The 22,802-nt window shown below is 47.6% G+C and overlaps 1 protein-coding gene across 1 annotated transcript; it reads right to left on the reverse strand.

Annotated features, from left to right (window-relative positions):
* Positions 1–273: 273 nt before the first annotated feature.
* Positions 274–22,002, reverse strand: LOC308297997 (E3 ubiquitin-protein ligase TRIM39; the record flags this gene model as incomplete). The annotated part of the gene is made up of 13 exons (XM_080741561.1): positions 274–426; positions 831–927; positions 6,082–6,200; positions 6,545–6,655; positions 7,423–7,487; positions 7,820–7,867; positions 8,519–8,666; positions 9,639–9,872; positions 10,323–10,418; positions 17,508–17,612; positions 18,674–18,924; positions 19,954–20,080; positions 21,862–22,002. 13 exons carry the CDS (start codon positions 22,000–22,002, stop codon positions 274–276), a joined length of 1,695 nt encoding a protein of 564 aa, XP_080597687.1.
* Positions 22,003–22,802: the final 800 nt, after the last annotated feature.

Raw genomic sequence — 22,802 nt, forward strand, 5'->3', positions numbered from 1 at the left:
TATTGAACTCAAGTCTCCATGGCATGACTAATCAATAGGAAAAAAAATCATTTTGGGGGTGAACTCCTCCTCTAAATGTGAACTTGAACTTGATCAGTAGGCCTAATACAGTAAGTAGGCCTAAGTCAGTTTTTTTTGTATGCATCTGCACCCAGAATGACAGCTACTGTATAACAGTATTGCAATATCGGTATTGGTTTCCGTCGATTTGACCATGCACTTCAACTGGCCGAAATGTCAATATCATGCATCCCTAGTAAACATATATGTAATTCATTCGATCATGTTTACAGGAGTGATGGTCAGAGGCGCGTCGTTCTTCCCCGACTTGTTGGTGCAGGGGCTGAAGAACCCATAGATGCTCTCTGTGAACGTGTCCGTGAAGGTGTAGATGTGGATCTTAGCGTCGACGTTATAGAAGGAAACCTGAGGATAACAGATCAAGCACAGAAGTAGAAATTCAATCATGTGAATTCAACCACTTATACCCTAAATATATATGCTTAGCTGACTCAGTGGGGTCCTCCAGGGGTCTATACTTGGCCTCCCTACTTTTTAGTCTTCAGCAAATCTCAGCTGAAAAGAAACAGGCGATACCTTTTTGTGAGTCCTGATCCAAAAGGTCTGTTACCTAAAACATCTATGTTATGGGAAACACTGGTTTAAAGGTAGATATATGATACAGTAAGAGTAATTCTTAGCCGTTTTAGGGCTGTGGTGCAAAGCCCAACCATTTCTCTCCTATTCCTCCACCCATGTAAAGCGATTTGAGTACCTAAAAAAAGCACAAAATGATCATTATTATTATGATATTTTCTTTTATACTGCACCTGGCCTTTGTCGTAGTCCACAAACACACCGATCTTCTGTGGTCGGAGACTGAGCGGTAGCTCTGTCGAGGGCTCTGTGCGGAACGCATATTTATTCCTGAAGAGAGGAGATAGTCAGGACCGGAAAAGCATTGAAAGAAAGAAAGAAAGAAAGAAAGAAAGAAAGAAAGAAAGAAAGAAAGAAAACAAAACAACATGGTTGGCATTTTTGAGGAAAAGTACTCTAGTATGCCGTTTCTATAACATTTTTATGTACAGAATCCGTTTTAGAGAGATAGACCTCTATTGATCCCATGGGCCACATTCTGTCACCAGAGGCAGCACAACAGTTAAAGATACAGATACAGAGTAACAAGAGTACTGTAGAGTAGCTAGCTACACAATAGCTTGGAGTCAAAAAGGAGAACACAAAAACGCCATAAGGAACGACTTTATACGACAGTATACAACCGATACAGTACCCTGCACTATGCAGTCACTATGTGTCATTGTGACCTGCACCGAGCATTAACAGATACCCGCAATTGTAGTGTCGATACACAGATATATTTCTGCTATGTGCCGATCGTACAGAAACAACACATGAAGCACCTTTCCTCAAAAAAATGCCTACCAAAATGTTTTCCAGGGGGATTTTTCCATTTTCGGAGCTGAGGGTTTGCTGCTCCATTTGATGTCTGGGCTGTTGGTGGATTAGTGATGTGTTCAGGTGCATCACACAAAACAAACGATATCTTATAGATTTGTTTAGAAACACTGTAGTTTGGTGCCTTTGTCCCAGGCCCATCCACAGAGTTTAACCACTTAAGTTATACCCTATACTTAAAGGGGAAAACCACCCATTTTCAATATTGAACTATGTCATAAATATAGTCTACCTTAGAGGAGTACACCGGTGTGATGTCATCACAGTGTACTTTGCAATACAAACCCCAAAATCAATCAAGTTCAAGTTCTAGGCAACTTTTAGGCAATTTTTTTTTTTTTTTTTTTTTAATTTCCAGATTTTCCACACAACTCCTCTAAGGTATATTAATGACATAGTTCAATATTGAAAATGGGTGGTTTACCCCCATTTTCACACTCTACACCAGATCTCTTCACCCAAAATACCTGATCTACAAGCATAACACGCATGACGTTGCAGCGCGTTGTGAACTTGTGAACTCTGCTATTTTTGAGGAACATCCGGAATAGTAATGCTACGGTTCATGCGGTTAATAAAAATGGTCCCAGTAGTTTTCCTGCTCACACACAGACAGAGACAGACACAAACAGCGTCAGAACTCAGAAACATAACCTCCACCATGACAGAGGAACTCTAAGAAACTGGAACCCTTATTTCAACGGCATATGGTGGATTCTTATTCCAAAGATGCAGCATGATAACCTTTCATCAATAGAAGTACAGCCCTGGCTAAGACAGAATATATTATATATATATAAAAAAAGAAGGAAAAATCCCCATTTCTGGCTATGATTAAAGGAATGAGATATTTTTTTTTTATCCAGCTGCTATCCAGTGGTTTTGGGTGTATGTCAGTCTGTCTGTATGTTGCACAAACTCCTACAACTGATTAGTAACTAATTACAACACAAATAGGACCACACAGCGCCACTTCAAAAGACATGCATGCACATCACTTACAAACACACACACACACAGGAAGGCAAAGCGTGCCGTGAAGAGATACAGCGTGCACACACATGAAGCGCAAACATATACGCACCCACGACGCAAACACACACACACACACACAAAGTTCTGTGTCGTACAGACACTTGTTTCACGTTCTTTACAAGGCTTTTCTCCTCGTGAAAAAAAAGTCTGTGAAAGAGGATAGGCTACTAAAGAACTGGAGAGAAATAGAGATCCCTGTTTCTGAACGAACAGAAAAATCAGCGTCTTTTTTAATTTATATAATAAATATAAAAAATATGTTTATTATTTCAAAAGATTTTCAAAAATACATTTTTGTTGAAGTTGGGGTCCCAAGGAGACATCAAATTCATCTTTTGGGTCTCAGCTGAAAACGTTTGAGAATCCCTGCTCTAGCAGTGATTACTACCAGAACATAGAGTTAATCAGTAAAAAAAAACATACTTTACCGCCTTTAATGTTTTTACTGTAGGGACAAAGGAAGACAGCTAGTAGTAGGCCACTATGGCCTTAATGGAGGCGTTTGACCTTTGGACTCCTTACTGCTGCTTTGTTTGTTATGCCGGCTCGCAAGATAGGAACAGAAGCTTGTTCTATTGTAGCATGTCAGGTGGTTGTAAGATTACATACTTGATTATCCACCAGGGCAATAGTTGCAATAGTACAGGCATTGGCATATCCATTCAACACTATACCGTAAGACAGTAGTGGTTCTCAAAACCCTTTTGGCTCAGGTCACCCATGTAAATAACCTTTTTCATCCACGGTATTCCTGAATTCCAATCCTTGAGATGGACCTTTATCTCTGCTTCTGGTTAGACTTGAACCCATTAAGATCCGAGGCTGATTCTACAAATGCCTTAAATCAGTAGTTCTCAAACTCTTATATGCCAAGGACCCCCTTGGCATATCTTTTTTACATTTTTGAATGGCCAACACTAAAATCGAAAATGATTAAACCATTTTTTTCAATGGGTTAAATACAGTATGCATATCCTGTCTGTCTCATGTATTAATGTGCTAATCGGTACTCCTGAACTTTCTAGAATCAGGTTCGGACTCATACTGTACATCTGCCATTGGTCAGGCTGTACTGTGTAATACAGGGGTCTTCGACAGGGGGTCTGGGACCCCTAGGGGGTCCTCAGAGTTACAGGCGGGCCTCCAAATCTGTGATAGAAACTTTTTTCCCCTCCTTTTTTATATTAACCACTTGAACCCTAGCGTCCATATTCAGAGAACTTAAGCCAAAAATAGCCGATCTACAAGCTCAAAATGCCTTGCACTGCGAGGCTTTGTGAGCTTGTAGATCGGCTATTTTTTGCAAATAGCTTTGGTGTAGAGCGGAAAAGGATCAGACTAAGTACAGTGTGAAAGGTCAAGTTTATGAAATAGTGACGGTTCAAGTGGTTAAATATCTAGAAACATGAATTGACATGAATCCAAAATACACTGATGATTGTGCTGTCAAACGATAAAACTATATGGAATCTACGAAAAGGTGGGGGTCCCTGCTTCATCTCTCTCTTAACTAAGGGGTCCTTGGCCTGAAAATGTTGAAGACCCTTGGTGTAATCTATCTATAAATGCGAGAAGTCTCTGCGTGTGTGTTTGTAATCCGTGTATCTCGAGAACCGTTCGTCCCACCGGCTTCAGATTCGGCACGCGCGCTCCCCGCCGCGGCACGGAGTGCAGTGCCGGGCCTCGACCCGACCCGACGCGCGGTTTTCCCTAACCGGCGCGAAACGTTCGGAATCTCCTTATGCGGGGCTGATTGTTGACATCAGGCTGTTCCGGAGGAAATCGGCGCAAAATCGGTCATTGTGACATCACTGCAGTGCCGGGCGCAAGCGCTGACTCATTGTGACATCACTGCAGTGCCGGGCCTTGCCTCGACCCGACAGATCTCCGTATATGGGCATAAGACTGAGGACTCCATATATGGGCATATGGGCAGATACAGAGATCTCCATACAGTATATGGGCATACATAGACAGATATCTCCGTATATAGGCATAAAAGGGACAAGACCCTAGACCCGACAGATATCTCCGTATACTGAGAACTCCATATATGGGCATCTTGCCTCGACCCGACAGATATCTCCGTATGGGCATAAGACTGAGAACTGAAATCGGTGCAAGCGCTGACTCATTGTGAGATTTGTGACATCACCTCATAAAAGGCTCTGACATCACGTACGCCACATGAGTCAACAAAAAATCTCTGTGAGTGTGTATGTATGTATGTAATCCGCGTATCTCGAGAACCGTTCGTCCCACCGGCACGCGCGTTCTCCATATATGGGAATAAAATGAATGCCCGTATGCGGAGCTGATGTCTGACATCAGAGTTTTCCACAACCGGTACTGTGTGTCCAGAGATCTTCATATATGGGCATAAGTGGACAAAGACAAACAGATGGTCAAAACGGGTCCTATGACAACAGGTATATTGGGGTTTGCATTAAAGGGTGGGGCATTCATGGGGTTTGCATTAAAGGGTGGGGCATTCATTCCCTATTTCAAATTCGGCACGCGCGTTCCCCACCGCAGCAGGTAGTGCAGTGCTCGGCCTCGACCCGACCCGATACAGGATTTTCTGTAACCAGCACGAAAGGTTCGGATTCTGATGTCTGACATCAGGATTTTCCGGAACTGACACTGTGTCTGCATACATCTCCATATATGGGCATAAAATGGATGCAGACAGACAGATACAGATATCTCCATAAATGGGCATAAATGGACACAGGCAAACAGATGGTCAAAGATCTCCATATATGGGCATAAAGTGGACGCAGACAGACAGATACAGATATCTCCATATATGGGCATAAATGGACACAGGCAAACAGATGGTCAAAACGGGTCCTATGACAACAGGTATAATGGGGTTTGCATTAAGTTTGTCTCCTCCTCCATCTGTTTGTCTGTGTCCCTTTATTCCCATTATGGAGATCTCTGTATCTGTCTGTGCCTCCGACTGTGTTGCAGACACAGTGCCGGTTCCCCCTTTAATGCAAACCCCATTATACCTATTGTCATAGGACCCGTTTTGACCATCTTTTTGAAAAAGCGACAGAGATCTCATATATGGGCATAAAATGGACGCAGATAAACAGATATCTCCATATATGGCATATATGGGCATACAATGGACGCAGAATCACAAAGTTCTCCATATACGGGCATAAAAGGGACACAGACAGACAGATACAGAGATCTCCATATATGGGCATAAAATGGACGCAGATAGACAGATATCTCCATATATGGGCATATAATGGACCCAGAACTATAATTGCAGTGATCTCTATATGGACATAAAATGGACGCCGACAGACAGACAGATACAGATATCTCCATATATGGGCATAAATGGACACAGGCAGACAGATGGTCAAAACAGGTCCTATGAAAACAGGTATAATGGGGTTTGCATTAAAGGGCGGGGCATTCATTCCCTATTTACATTGTTCCGAGTTGGCCAGGTCGCCGACTAGACGCTGGGCCGCCCAAAGGGCGGCCCAGCTTCTAGTAATAATAATAATAACGTATATCTGTAGCGAGTGACCCCACAAAACCCACTTGTCTCTCAAGCTGAGGAACCAGTATCCGTTGCAAGGGGTAACCTCCACCTTTCCCTTCCTGCTGATTGACTGGCTGGCCACGCCCAGATCCCAGTCCGTCTTCCTGCCCACCTCAACCTGGGTACAGGAAAAAGAAAAGCAGCAGAATTGAAAAGATATTCATCTATAAATTCACACAAATACGCAAAGAGAAGAAGCGAGCAGTGAAAAGACACATTTCAATTTCTCCCTCCCTCTCATCATCTCTCTCTCTCTCTCTCTCTCTCTCTCTCTCTCTCTCTCTCTCTCTCTCTCTCTCTCTCTCTCTCTCTCTCTCTCTCTCTCTCTCTCTCTCTCTCTCTCTCTCTCTCTCTCTCTCTCTCTCTCTCTCTCTCTCACACTCACTCACTCACTCACTCACTCACGCACGCACACACGCACGCACGCACGCACGCACACACACACACACACAAACACTTTACCTCCCAGTAATGTCTGCCAGATGAAATAGCCTCCCTGCCCAGAACACACACCACTCTGTCAAACCTCTCCGGGCTGTCCGGGAGCAACTGGTGACGGTCCCCACACTTCACCTGCGATTACGTAAACACATACTTAAAACGATAATAACAACAACAGTGAACATAATAGCATCAACAACATCAACAACAATATTATAGCGAGCATGGTGACACTCTAACCTAACGCGGACCAGTTTGTGTAGGCAGATGGGCGGGCGCGGCAAATCTCTCCGCGAGTCTCTGGCCAATAGCATGTGTTCTCCTCCCCCCACCCCCATCTGCTCCTCTGCTCAGCGCAGAGAACGCTGCTGCCGTCATGACGTCAACACATTCTGTGCGACGCTCTCTGCACTCTGATTGGTTAGGGAAATTCTACACTTCCTCCAACAGTGATCATAACGCGATCGCCCAGGCTTCTTTTTCTTCCTATCGCCAAAAGAAGCCTGGGTTTCCGAGGCTAGCATGGTGATGACCCCTGCTACTCACACTGGTGAGTAGCAGGGGTCCATTCCAGAGACCAGTCTTCCACAACCTTCACTGGGTCCCAGTCAAACAAAGAATCCGCTTCAAAATACTATTAAACACCTACAAGGCACTAAACAATCCTGCTCCCCACTACCTACCTCCTCAAACGTCCCACTCCCTCTGGTCTGGTGATGCAAACCTCCTTGAGGTCCCAAAGACCAAATACCATACCTGGGGCATCAGAGCATTTGCTGTCCCAACCCAGTATTACATTTCATGTTTTTTCGTAATTAAAAGCCCTACTTCCCTATACTACCTGTCACACAAAACCTAGCAGATCTACAAGCTCATAATGCTGCGCATTTTGATCTCACCTGCTTCATGTCCTCTGATAGGACGAGCCTGGGATGGGCGGTGTTGGAGTCCAGAGTCATGTCCACTACAGAGAGAGAGAGAGAGAGAGAGAGAGAGAGAGAGAGAGAGAGAGAGAGAGAGAGAGAGAGAGAGAGCATAACACAAAATTACAGTTAAAATATTATTATTAGCTTGCAAGGGTATGTTATATGTGTATTTATGTGTATTCGATTTGTCCTCTGCTTTTTACATGTAACATTACCTGCATAGTCTTGCATCCTCTTCGCCTCTAAAAGAAAAATAAATAAAAAACGAAATGTTTAAATCGAAATGTTAATCTTTTTGCTGAAATGTTTTACTGTTACTAATCAGTGACAGATCATACATATTAGCTAGGGCAGTTTAAAAGGCACTCACTTGGTGAATTCCTGACTGGACTGGATTCCAACACTGAGACGGGAAAACCTGGAGTGGAACCACAACACATGGATAAGGATCAGATGTTTGAGTTCAAATCTCCAACTCTTTTAAGTTAAGAGGCTAACTTATGGTCTCTGTCAGGAGGAAACTTCATTATGTCCAAAACTGTTACTTTTCAGGATTCTAATTAAAAAGTATGATGATTTTGTGTGGTGTACTATATTAATTCAATTAACAAAATAAAACTAAAAAGTTTGATAATGGAGTTAGGAGGTTTCTGGCTTTCTGCCCTAACATTATGTAAACTACCAGGTATGAAGGTATGAAGCTTTAGCAAACCATTAGGGGGCAGCATTGAACTGTGGTTAAAACCCCCTATATTTCAGTCTGTCAATAACCAGTCCAAATTTGGTGGCGTTCGGATTATTATTTCAAGAGATGCATGTGATTCAATACTCCATTTCATTAAAATGTGATTTGACAATACATTTGAAATATAATTTTGATCTTCAGCCAGCACTATATTATGGTGCTGGCTGAAGATCAAAATTATATTTCTCTCCTGAGCAAACAGGCAGGCTATATTAGCTCAAATCCAGGGATAGATAAATGAAATAGTGTAGCTTGGATCTGTCTTTTAGACTCACTGTCTGTACCTGTAAAGCTAGTTTACGCCATTTCCATTGCTTCACTCACCTATCTCAGCGATGTTCTTAAGTTCTTGCCGGAACCTCTCGACCAGGGCAGCCAGCGACCTATAAACGGTCCCCGTGCCCAGGTCAGAGTTCACAGACACCCCAGACCAGTCTCTGGTTGGTGGAGGGGTGGAGAGGGCGGGAAAGCTCTAGAACAGCAGGAAGCAAGCAAAGGCAGGAAGTCTGTAAGTGAGCGTCAATCTGCTCTGTGCATAACTGTAGTCCCAGGTTTGACTTTTAATTTCCCTGACCTTGTTTGACTGGCTTGGCAGCAGATTTGAAGCAGAGAAATAACAATGATTCCAGTTTCTGCTTCTAAGTCAACCAAACAAAGCTATGGGAATACAAACTGGAACAGGAAAGTGGTGTACCACTTTCTGGAAACTTTCTGGAGTCTACAGGTATACTGTACAATTAAAATTGCGTAGCGGGTGGGCAGGGGAACCGACGATGGGATATCACAAACCACACAACGTTGCTTCAATCCGCACCAAACTTGGCGTGGACACTGTTCCAGGGACTGGCTGGCATGAGAATAGTCACACCCAAAAAACTAAATTACACATGTAGTGATGCACGGAAACGGGGATTGAACCCCAGGCTCCCCCTCGCCAGTCCAACACACAACCTGTCATGCCAATAGGGCTGAGCCTGATTGGAAGGGCTGGGTCTTTCCTCTACAAACTATGGTGGCTATACACACATATCGGGCACTACAGCAGTGTTACAGCAGTGTTAAGGTGGTTGCACACTGCACTGCGTGTTTTCGTTGCGTTTTGGAAATCCGAAAGCCGTAGGCCAGGGAGAGAGAGAGGAAAGAGAGAGAGAGAGCAAGGGACTGAGTGCGACAGCTGCGAAAATCGGGAAAAATCAACCCTGGTCCGAAAATAAATACGAAACGGGCGGCAGTGTGCAAACGTGATTATACGTGAGGTTGATTTTTTTATTCACGCACTCCGAAATTCACTCCGAAATTCGGCCCGAAAAACGTAGCAGTGTGCAAAGACTTTCAAACACTTCAAATGGCCATAACTCAGTTTATATACGCCCATTTAATTTTCTTTTGACTCGCCATAAGGGTGTTAGATTGTTTTAAACGATGTCATTTTCTCCCTATATACCTTGACACAGTGGATGTGGTCCTCTGATTGGGCGAGCTCAGAGAGGGCGTGGCCTCTCCTCTTGAGCTCGTTGACCTCCAGCTCCAGCTGCCGTATGTGGGCGTCGGCCTGGTGCTCGGCGGCCCGCCGGCTCATCTCCATCACCTCCAGCAGCTCCGCCTGGCTCCGCTCCACCGCGCTCATCATGGCTGTGAGCACGCACACACTGCCCGCTGTCTCACGCTCCACAGCCACCTGGGGGAGACAGAGAGAGCGTTTGTTTGTCTACTTGTATTACTATACTTGTTGTGAGGGCCAAATGTCCCCACCATTGATTGATTGATTGATTGAAGACTTTATTAGAAGAAGTTTGCATAGGAAAAGGTACAGTTTCATGACGGTACAGTTCACTGGTACAAGGTCTACTAAAAGGAGATCCTAGAATAGACTACGCTTATTTCCATAGGAAACCATTAAAGTATCTCATATAACACTGAATGACAGACGGAATGACCAATATACTCAAACAGTGGTTCTTAACTTCAAGGGGCCCCATGACTCTGAAAGTGTACAATTTGTACACTGTGTGTGCGTGTGCGCGTGCGTGCATGTGTGTGTGTGTGTGTGTGTGTGTGTGTGTGTGTGTGTGTGTGTGTGTGCGTGCGTGTGGGTGTGTGAGAGAGAGAGTGTGGGTGTCTCTCCTACCTCTAGATCGGACACAGACATCCTGATCTCCTCGATCTTTCGGACTCTCAGTTTGATCATGTCCTGAGTGTCCTGCTCCGACACACTCAGCAGGGCCTGCGTACGTATGCACACACACGCACGCAAACACACACACACGCACACACACACACGCGCACACGCACACGCACACGCACACGCACACGCACACACACACACATACACACACACACACACACACACACACACACACACACAGAAGAGCATGAGCAGACCCATTTCCTCAGCAGAAAAGTCTATTCCAAATTCACTACTTAAAAATCTGCACCAGTGTGAACATGTACATTTCAAGGCTGCTCAACAGCACCTCAACAGGTCACCCAGCGGTATTGCAGGCCAGGGTCAGGCTACATACAGACACATGCATAGATGCATACACGCATACACACACAGTCACGCTAAGGAGACAGTGTGACCAGTGACCACCACTCAGAAATAACGGTAGGTTCCGTACGGAACCATTGTTTACTTAGATATGGAAGGATGACCTCCCACTTGGGTAATGACGCCCCCTGGCGATCATTCAGAGAAACTACTTCAGCTCCCGTACTAACGTAGGTAGGAAGGGCCTGTCACTCAAACCGGAGTGACCCGCCTCCAGGCTATATAAGCCCCCGGAGGCGGAAGTAACATCCTCTTAATACCACTCTCTGCCACATTCAGTGAAACAGAGGGGCATTACGTGGGAGGTCATCCTTCCATATCTAAGTAAACAATGGTTCCGTACGGAACCTACCGTTTACTGTCAATATTCCAGGATGACCTCCCACTTGGGATTCTTAAACTCCCCTCTAAGCCACAACCTACTCTCATACCCCCACACACCCCTCATACGGGTGAGCACAGCCCAAACGGGCGTGACCCATCACCCAGAAGGTCCCAGGCCCACCGGACCTGGGTGTGAAGGCATGAGAAAATAAGGAGAGACCCTGACAGACCGAAGTCCGCCTCATTCAACTAAATGAAAAGGACAAGTCCGCCTTATAAGTAAGACACACTATATAAGGAAAACACAGGGTCCCCCCAAAATACCCCAGGTGGCTACATGCCCACCTGTGGGAGGGGAAGATCCGACTCCTCTATGACGTAGAGGAGGCAACTGCACCCAGAACCGAATGCGCTAGCGAAGAGGATTCGATATCCAGGTGATAGTAGGCTGCAAAGGTAGAAGGCGAAGACCAATTCGCCGAAACACAAATCTCCTGAACGGAGACTCCCTTTGCCAGTGCCCACGAAGTAGCCACACCTCTAGTGCTATGGGCTTTAAGTGCCGCCGGCACTTCCACACCCGCACTAGAGTAAGCCAGCCTAATAGCATCCACAATCCACCTCGAAAGAGTGGGTCTAGACACCGGCTTTCTGACAAGAACATTGCCCATTTCCACGAAGAGCTGAGAAGAAGCTCTAGAACCAGCAGTCCTGTCACAGTAGGCCTTCAATGCCCTGACAGGACAAAGGCAATTCAGCCGTTCATCCTCCACCGAGACAAACGGAGGAGGATGAAAAGCCAGAAGAACAACAGGCTCCTTAGGAACCACCATGTTCTTAGGAACAAACTTAAGATGAGGCTTGAGCAACACCTTGAGATCATTGTTCATAAACTGCATGCACTCCGCAGACACCGAGAGAGCTTGCAGGTCACCAACTCTTTTAGCCGTGGCCAAAGCCAGCAAAAGAGCCGTCTTGAAACTCAAAAGTTTCAAAGGCATCCCTACAAGCGGCTCAAAGGGAGCCCGACATAGGCCCCCTAGAACCACCTGCAGATCCCAAACTGGGAACAAAGACCTAGTCACCGGCCTCAAACGTTCAACTCCTTGCATGAACTTGATGACCTCCGGGACTTTAGAAGGTGCCTTGCCCGCCACCCCCAGGTGACAGGCATTAATAGCCGCCAAATACCCCCTAAGGGTAGAAAATGCCAGACCACTTCTCAAGCGGTCCTGCATAAATTCCAGAATTTCCTGGGCTGACGCCACATGGGCCACCACCGGTGGAACACGCGACTCACACCAGTCCTCAAAGGCATTCCACCTTCCATCATAAGACGCCCTCGTAGAAGGCGCCTTAGCACTCTGAATGGTAGCAACCACTTCAGAAGAAAAACCAGCCGCCAGCAGGTTTAACCTTTCACGTGCCAAACCCACAGGTCTAGGACCTGCAGGTCTTGGTGGAAGATCTCCCCCCTGGCCTGACTCAACAGATCCCTGCACTGAGGCAGCTGCCAACCCGGTTCGCAAAGGAGAGGGGCGATCGCCGACCTCCACGTGCCCTTGTAGGGAGCCACCAGGAGCATCTCCAGACCGAACCTCCTGACTCTCTCCAGAGTGGGTCGGATTAAGTCGAAGGGGGGAAACGCGTACAGTAGACCTCTCGGCCACGTGTGCGCTAAGGCGTCCAACCCCAAGGGAGGACTGCCCTTCACCGCGAAGAACAACGGACACTTCGTATTCTCCGCTGACGCAAACAGGTCCGCCACTGGCTGACCGAACTTGCGAAAAATCTGGTTCGCCACCCTGGGGTGGAGAGACCAATCCTCGTAGCGAGAACCTCCCCTGGACAGGAGATCTGCTCCGCTGTTGAGGAGACCTGGGACGTGTAAGGCCCTGATCGACTTGAGGCGCGACAAGCACCAAACCGTCAATTCTCGAGCCAGACGGTCCAGTGGCAACGACGACAGGCCCCCCTGTTTGTTGACATAAAACATGGCCGTCGTATTGTCTGTCCTGACCAGGACGTGACAATGCAAAATCCAAGGCTCGAAATGCTTGAGCGCCAGGAGTATAGCCATCAACTCCAAATAGTTGATGTGACGACCCCTCATCTCCAGAGGCCAAAGCCCCTGTGCTGTGCGCCCCTCGAAAGTGGCTCCCCATCCACTGAGACTGGCGTCTGTCGTGATCGACTTGCGGGAAACCACCTCGCCAATCGAGACTCCGCTGGTGAGGAACCCCTCCACCAGCCACGGAGACAGGGCGATCGCGCAGGAAGGGGAAACCGTAACCTTCTTGTACTTCAAGGAGGGCGGGATCCCGAGGGATAACATCCATCTTTGAAAAGGTCTCATATGAAACCTGCCCAAACGCAACAGATGTACTGCGGAAGCCATCATTCCCGTCGGTACCATGCAACTCCTGTAAGTGACCTCCTGGCCCACTTGAAAGGAGTCGAGACATTCCCGAAACCTGTCCACCCTCTCCTCTGAGAGACGGGCCGACATGTCGGATGAGTCCAGAAGGACCCCAATGAATGTAAGACGACTTGCTGGAGTCAGCATGCTCTTGCCGTGGTTGACTATGAAACCTAAGGCCTTCAGGTGAGCCAAAACCACTTGTGTGTGACGCGCCACTTCGTGGGCGGAGCTCGCTGAAATCATCCAATCGTCGATGTACGTCGCCAACCTGACGCCCTGCTGTCTCAGCGGGGCGATGGCTGCTTCGGTCACTTTCACGAAAACCCTCGGGCTCAGTGACAGACCGAAAGGGAGTACTGTGTACTCGTACAGGCGACCCTCGAAGGCGAACCGTAGGAATTTCCTGTGTGGGGGATAAATCTGGACGTGCTGATAAGCATCCTTCAGATCCACTGAACAGTGGAAATCCCCTTGCCTGACCGACCGTAACATGGTGGGTACAGTTAGCATCCTGAAAACGTATTTCTTCAGGTACACGTTTAGTGCCTTTAGGTCCAGGATGGGACGTAGCCCCCCCCCCTTTTTGGGCACCAGGAAATAACGGCTCCAAAATCCCATGCGGGATTGGGTCCTGTCCAGCTCCACTATAGCACCCTTGCTTAGCAAGGAGCTGATCTCTTCTCTCAAAAGATTTGCTTTTAAACCACGCGCCCTGGTATGAATAACCCTGCTCGAAAGCGGGGGTATGTCTGCGAACTGTAACCTGTAACCCCTGGTTATCGTTCGAAATACCCAATGGCTCGGGTTGCATAACTTCCACTGGCGCGCGCAGCGTGCTAGCGTGTTTTGAGCGAGAGAAACCCCACCACTGTGCTTCCGTGACGGCGGAGCTTTTTGGCGGCCGGACCGGAAGTGGGGAACCTGCGTATCCGTATCCGGAACGACCGGATGCGGAGCGCAAGGGTTCAATAGGCCGCATGGCGGAAACACCTTCTGGTTGTACCGCTTGACTAGCGGAGCTATTTTGCGGCGGGACCGGAAGTGGGAAACCTGCGTATCCGTATCCGGAACACCCGGATGCGGAGCGCAGGGGTTCAATAGGCCGCAAGGCGGGAACACCTTCTGATTGTACCGCTTGACTAGCGGAGCTTTTTTGCGGCCGGACCGGAAGCGGGGAGCTAGCGAATCCGTATCCGGTGAAACCGGAAGCGTTCGGTTTTCGCTCGATAGAGCAACAGGAAGAGCAAAGCGATTCGACTGATAAACAGACTCGCCCACAACTAAAGCATTCTCCCCTGACAGGAGAGGAACTTTTACGTTTAATACCTGCTCTAAGGCCTTTATGCTTGTCCCTTGACCCGGGCTCATAGTAGGCCGACAGAATTTCTGACTCAAGGTTAAATTCATAGCATCGCTCACGCGAGGGAAAATCCACTCGCGCGCATGAGGAACCACATAATTGTTTGACGTTAACATTACTGGTTGCTGATAAAACCTGTGACTGATTAAAGAGTCCTGACGGGACTCCATCATTCTTACAGGAGGCATGCATAAAGGAGTCATATTGTCGACGCGAGGGATATCCCACTCGCGCGCTTGAGGAACCACATAATTGTTTGACAATAACATTACTGGTTGCTGATAAAACCTGTGATTGATTATCGAGTCCTGACAGGACTTCATCATTACTACAGGAGGCATGCACGATGGGGTCGTCTGTGCTAGTGCGAGAGAGTTGGACAGAGACAGACTTTGCTCTTTCAACATATTTATTGCCGACACAGGAGGCATCAAATTCAACATTTTCATTTCCCCGACACGGGGTACAGAAAACGCCCTCGTTTGGGGGGAGGGGGACCGAGAGACACCTCGGACCCCCGCCCCAGCACAATCCCCCTCTTCCGAGTGTCATTTGCGCTGTCCCCTACCGCGGCCACCGCGGTAGGAAGACTGCTGCCTGCCATCCTTGGACGGGCGGCGCGGCTGAGCGCGCTCGGGAACCACAACCTTGCTGCGGGGCCTGTCAGGCGCCCTGGCTGCAGAGGCTCCCCTGGAGGAAGACGAGTGCTTCTTAAAAGAAGCAGAGCGGCCCCTTTCCTTGACGCGGGAGGAGCGGGACGCCCTCCTAGCATGCTGCGGTTCTTCCTGTGGCACTGTGGTGGACTCGACAATGTCCTTAGCAGCCTTAAAGAACGTGACTCTGCCCTGCAGCAGCTCCAAACCGCCGCCCATGAGGGTGGTGGGACTGTTCTCCATGTTGATGAGGGATTTATACATCTCCCCGCGAGGACCCACAGGCTTCTCGCCCACGTCCCTCTTAGGCTCGAGGTCGACATAGTCGAGCCAGCGGGCTCTCTCAGCTTGGAGGTTATAATCCATGGACCTGCCCATCCACTTGACCGCATGCCAATTGACCTTCAGCATGATGTCGAATAGGGTGTTTAGCTCCGCAGTGTGCTCCCCCGTGGGCAGACCTTTGACCAGGTCTTTGGTGGAAGCTAGCAAGAGCTGGATAAGATTAAGGTCCTTAGCAGCCAGAGCAGCGGACCGGTAGGCGTTACGAGCCCTGTCCGACTGCAGCTTGTCCTCCAGGACAGTGAACCCCGGCGGGTTGGTGCCGACGGGGCCGACAAACGGCCCGTTTTTAGCCGTGCCTACATCCTTGTACTGGGGTCTGACGGAACCCAGAAAGGATTGTGCCAACAGGTGGTCCAGGTTAGGGCAGGTGGACATGCCTGCCTCCGCACCGCCAACCAAATCCAACACAGAAAAAGGCAGCTTCCTGGGGTCTTTGTGTGTCTTCCATGAGGAATGGAGGGCCTTGGTGAATCCTTTCACCAGCGGCAGCCTGGAGAGGACATACGGGGCGGGAACCGAAGGCTCCTGCCCGGGCATTTCGTCATCATCCTCGGCCTCTTCAGAGGGGAGAGGAGGTGGCAACTCCTCTCCAACTCTGGCAAGAGCTCTCATGTAGACCGTGAGATGATCCAGCATTTCTGCTGCAGAATCGACGTCCTCTGCTCCCGCTTCACCCGCTTGACTGGCGGGTGGAGGGGCAGTGGTGCCTGAGGAGGACTGGGAGCTCCCTGCGGCGTCCAGTTGACGTGCTGGAGCCGCAGGGGCATTACCTTTCACTGTGACCGTGAGTCGAGAACCATCGTCCTCGACGGAGTCCTCCTCCTCCTCGGCCGTGTATCCAGAGTATTCAGAACCAGAACCCTCGCTCTGACAGGAGCTCAGGTCCGACTCTCGCCTGAAAGTCTGGACTGTTTTGGTGATGCTCACGTTGAGGGGAACGTCCCCGACGGTCACATCCGAGCGTTTCTTTTTGGGCACCGCGCCCGAAGGGGAAAAGGCTACCGGAGGGATGTTAGCCTTCTTGGTCGCCTTCTTAGCGGCGACTTCACCAGACCCGCCAGCTCCAGTGACAGTGGAGCTAGCTGCGGTCGGTTGCGCGGCAGGCGGTGTCTCATGTAGCACGGCGCCATCTTGACTTGGAATGGCGCGCTGTTTGCCAAACGGGTCTCCGGAAGGCAGCGCCGCACCTTGACCAACGGTGCGGGCCGCCTGGGGAAGGAAAGACTGGGCTGTGGGGTTGAGAGCAGTGGACCCACCTGGTGGAGCGCAGGCCCCGAGGCCTGCCCTGGCTAGGTAGAACCGGTGTACCAGTACATCGTGTTCAACTTATCTGAATGTGATATCGCAGAGAGTGAAAAGAGGGGATGTTACTTCCGCCTCCGGGGGCTTATATAGCCTGGAGGCGGGTCACTCCGGTTTGAGTGACAGGCCCTTCCTACCTACGTTAGTACGGGAGCTGAAGTAGTTTCTCTGAATGATCGCCAGGGGGCGTCATTACCCAAGTGGGAGGTCATCCTGGAATATTGACAGTAAACAATGCGCAGTTGCACACAAGTGTAGGCACACGCAAAGTTAATTAAGTTAATTAAATAAATACAGCACTTTTGCTGTATTGCCTTTCTCTCCAACCATCCATCCATCTCCCTCCTCCATCCTACCTTCTGCTCCTGCCATTCAGACTCCACAGACACGGTATCGTGGTCTTGGTGGTCCAACGTCTCACATTCAGGACAGATACACACCCTGTCTGTCCTGCAGTACACCTGGAAATGAAAGAACAGTGTTCAAATGGCAGCATCTTCCCATTCTAAAATAGTATGGCTACCGTCTGTTAGCCATACTAGTATGATGTGTTAGTATGATCTTGCTCTACACTGTACTCTTTCATTCACCAGGTCTTAATCAGAACAAAATCTGAATTTTCGGTCAAAAAATACATTTGACTAAGATTAGACTAAGACTAAACAGTTTTCAGATGACAAAATAGAACTAAAACTAAATGGTGTGCATGTTATTCAAAAGACTAAGACTAAGCCTAAATCAGAATTTGCTGTCTAAATGAAGGGAAAATCCCAGTTGTCCGGTGTCCCAGTTGTCCGGTGTCCCAGTTGGGCGAAATGTGTGCGTGCGCTGTGTGTGTGCTGCTGGCTGTGTAGCGTTAGGCGGCAAGCGTACAGCTACTCAAGTAGCGTACAGCTATGAGACCCCATTGATTTCTCGCCGAAAATTCGCCGTGCATTCATTGTATGACATCGTTATCTTGATACCAATACGTTTGTACATTTACAGTCTGCATTTTGATCTGTCCAACAAACAGCATTCTGATTTTCACAAGTTCGCTTTTGAAAATTCCTAGCATTGTTTTGTTGTTTTGTTATACTGTAGCCTGGCTGTATGTCTGTTACTGTAGCCTACCCCCACCTCAGCATTCCTGGCACTCGGCCGAATTTCACAAGTTCGCTTTGTCCCATTGTTTTTAGCACTCTGCCAATTTCACACGTTGGCTTTGTCCTGTTATACTGTAGCCTGGCTGTATGTCTGTGATGTATCCCCGCTGTAAATCTGATCTTAGACCACCATTATCATCTCACATTCTTCATGCTGCTGCCTCGAGGCTAATAACGGACCTGAATCTGATCATAGGTCAGCCTAAACACAGCAGCACACACGTTAAACAGAACTCCAGTTCATTCTGTATCCTGATCATAGCGCAGCAGCCAGCAGCGCACACACACATTTCGCCAACTGGGACACCGGACAACTGGGACACCGGACAACTGGGACTAGCCCTAAATGAACACTTACATTTTACTGAAGTGCTTACCAGTATTCCCCTCCGGTGGATCTCACAGAGGGGCACGTTCATGCTGTCATCCAACCCAGAAACAGACACCGTGAAGCGTCTACGACCTGAGGGGTGGGAGTAAGTTGGGGGCAGCGGGGGAGGCCCAGCACCTTGGTTCAAGGCCTGGGCCTGGACCATGGCAGCCAGTGGACTCTGGTTGGGCACTGAAGACGCCAGAGGGGACATGGCAGCGGTGGACGGAGGTGAGCATGATGTAAGGAAGGGATTGCCTTTGGGGATAATGTGATACATGAGTCAGATTGAGAGCAGTGTGTATCGTCAGTGGTGCAATGTAACTAGAAAGATGCGATTATGTGGTGGAAGATGCAATTGGAAATTGCAAGTGTGGTTGCCGTAAAACGAGTCACACTTAAATAAATATCTCTGTATCTGTCAGCCTGTCAGGCACGAGTGCGTGGCGCAAAAACTGTGTGAGGAGTAGGAGTAATTATATTTAATCTAATATCTAAAGTTAATCTCCAACCTTATACACCAGTAAGACGCCTAAGGGCAACAAGGTCGCGCCATGTCTTGGCCATCTGGCCAGTGATGTAGACCAGTTACCCATATATGGAGACCACTGGTACCCATATATGGAGATCTATGTACTGTATATGGAGATATTGCTGTGGGCCCCCAAACATGCTTACTCAGTTATTTGTTATGTGAAAGTCCTATGACGTCCATGACATCTGACATCATACATACAATCCCTTTTATGCCCATATATGGAGATCCCTGTCTCTGGGATACGATCCCTTTTATGCCCAAATATGGAGATCCCTAACAGAATCACTTTTATGCCCATATATGGAGATCCCTGCTCTGAGAATCTGATGTCACAGTGATGTCACAGTGATGTGTCAGGGGAACCACAGTGTCCTATAGGCTAGCAGAACATTTCCCAGTGCTGTTGATAGCAAGCTCTCGACACACATAATGCATTGGGAAGTGTAATGTCAGATTTTCACTTAGAACACACTAGAACTATTGGGTTCAGGCAAAAGAAAACTGTTAAATTGCCCATTAAAGACAGGAAATCAATCAATTAATCAATCAATCATCCAAACAACCAACCAACCACACGTCTCCTACTGTACCTTGACTTTGTGGTTCTGAAGGGATGATTATGGGTGTCCTGGGTCCTCGCGGCAGCTTCTTCTTCAGCTCGTCAAACAGAACCTCTGGCATCCCTCCTCCTCCTCCTCCCTCCCATCCTCTCCCTCCTCCTCCTCTCCTCTCCTTCCCTCCCCCTATGCTGGCTCTTCGGGGGGTCATGGCTCCGCTCATAGACTTGAACTGTTCTGTGATCTCCCTCAGGGTTCTGTTGATCTGCAGATCTGGCCTCTTCTGGAAGCTCTTCTTGCACAGAGGACACATGCACACCTGGGAATGGAAGAATCAAATCAAATCAATCAATCAATCAATCAATCAATGATATGAATCAATCAATCAATGATATACTGAATCCTAAATAGGCTCTATGGACAGCAGCCATAGTGTAAAGAAATTGGGCCTCTTCCTTACTTTCTTCACAGGTGTTACCAATGATCCTGACTAAGGCTCTGTTCCATTTGGTGTAGCACAGTGGTTCTTAAACGTTTTGATTTCAAGGACCCCCATAACTCTGAGAGTGTACAAAGTACAAATGGAACCAAATGGGCCCGTACGGGTTCATTTGTTTCCATTCGTACTCTGTTACTGACCCAAAATGGGTCATTTGGAACCCCCCAAAGGACACTTTTAGAGACTGGTGTAGCAGTGTGTTTCCACTATCAGCACCCTGACTCTGTTTGACCATAATGTAACAGAGCCTTAATCAGTATCATTGTAATAGCCAGGGACCCACAAGCCCAAAAGCTCAAGGAATAGGGGTGATACCTGTGATGTCTTGCCGTACTTTTTATTTCTGTTTTATCTATTAGTTTGGTCATTAAGGTCCACAGAATGACAGGCCTGCTCTGCCGGAAACATCGCAAAAAAAAGTTATGGCCATTTGTATATTCACTGTCCCATCGACTTCACTATACAGGAAAAGAAAAATATTAAAACAAGAAAATAAATGTGCTTTAAGTAGCATGTGAGGGGTCAAACTAGGTGTTCTTCATGATTCTGAATCCATTGCAAGCATTTGTTTTGCATGAAAGACATTCCTAGGGCAAAATATCGGCCCCCCAAAACTGTGAAAAGTGAAGCTTTTTTGATGACTCATCACTTTTTACAATTTTGGGGGGCCAACATTTTGCCCTAGGAATGTCTTTCATGCAAAACAAATGCTTGCAATGGATTCAGAATCATGAAGAACACCTAGTTTGACCCCTCACATGCTACTTAAAGCACATTTATTTTTTGTATTCTTTTCCTGTAGTGAAGTCGATGGGACAGTGAATATACAAATGGCCCTAACTTTTTTTCGCGATGTTTCCGGCAGAGCAGGCCTCTCATTCTGTGAACCTTAATGACCAAACTAATAGATAAAACAGAAATAAAAAGTACGGCAGAACATCACAGGTCCTCTCCCATTATCAGGGACTGGGTCCCTGACTATTAACACCTGTGAGGGAAGTGGGAAGGGGCCCAATTTCTTTACAATATGGCTGCTGTGCATAGAGCCTATTACAGACACGCTCTGTCACCTGCTGACCTCTACTGGTTGCTATTTGGACTGGTAGCCAGGTACTAGGTAGGTACTAGAACGACATGCGTACACAACGCCTGCCACTTCTTTTCACCTGCTGGTGATGAGGATTCGACCCCTATATAGTCTTGCAGTAGTGGGCTTTAACTTTCCCTCTGGACCACTTGAGCGCCCCAGATTGACTCTTTACCGAATAAAACTGGGAAAGCATCTGACTGGCATTTTAGATTTTAGCTTTAGATAGCCTATTGCAACATAAGCTTTTCAGAAAACTCTTAGGATTTAGAACAGTGGTTTAGAGCATGTGAGATTGTAGAACCATCACATCCATTGCTATTTTTGAAAAAGATCTTGAAACAAATTTTCTCTTCTGGGTAACCTTTTCAGATGGGGGTTCCAAGTACATATCAATTTGGGGGTCCTCGGAAACAGCTTGACAACTACTGATTAAGGCATTTGTGGAATCGGCCTCAGGTCTTAATAGGTTAATTAAGGAACAAGGGTAAAAAGAGGAAGATAAAAAACGTACCTTGGAGCCGTCCCAGTACCTGGTGATGCAGCCCATGCAGAAGCTGTGACCACATGGCGTGGACGACGGGTTGGTGAACACATCCAGACAGATGGAACACTGGAACTGATCATCAGACAGGAAGCTGCCGTATAAGGACATCCTGGGTGAGGAGAGTGGGGGAGAAAGAGGAGAGAAAACAGAAGAGATGAGAGAGACGGGTATAGAAAATGAGAAGGGGTGACCGGCAGAGGGGGAACGTTGTACTGGCAGCTGTATCTGAGCGTTTAGAGAGGCCGTCTGTGAACTGGAAGCTTGTCGGTTCGATCCTCATCCCAGTCTGTGTGTGGATTGGAAGTGTCCTTATAAGCAAGACACGTAACCCCTAATAGCTATGTTCTTGTCTTGTGACTGTCCAAGACATCCGAGCAGCCATCATAGGGGGGATGGCAGTGGTTTAAGACAGTGGTTCTCAACCCTTTCAGGCTGTGACCCCCAAAATAATCACATTTTAACTGGGAACCCCCCACCCCGACAAGCACTTTGTATAACACGGTTCTATTGTGAAAATAGCAGATCTACATGCCCTCGTAGCGAGGCGTTGTGAGCGTGTAGATCGTCTATTTTCACAATTTCTGCCTCTGATATTTGACAATTTGGACAATGTTTAATTTGTCATTTTAGAGGTATTAAAAAGTCCTTAAAATGTCACTTTAGAAATGTGCAGATACCCTCTATACACTTAAACTTTATGCTGGTATGTTTACTGTTGAATTAGAAAATATTGTTGCACATTCATTAAGCTAATCATCTGGGGACCCCCCAAAATACTTTGCAGACCCCCCTGGGGGTCCCGACCCACAGGTTGAGAACACCCAAGTGTCTTGAGCAAGACACTGAACACCCAATTGCTCCCAAAGAGCAGCTTGATGCCATACCTGGTTCCCATTGGGGTGTGTGCA

The sequence above is a fragment of the Nannobrachium achirus genome (genome assembly GCF_963921795.1).
Source record: "Nannobrachium achirus genome assembly, chromosome: 14".
In the NCBI taxonomy this organism is placed as follows: domain Eukaryota; kingdom Metazoa; phylum Chordata; class Actinopteri; order Myctophiformes; family Myctophidae; genus Nannobrachium; species Nannobrachium achirus.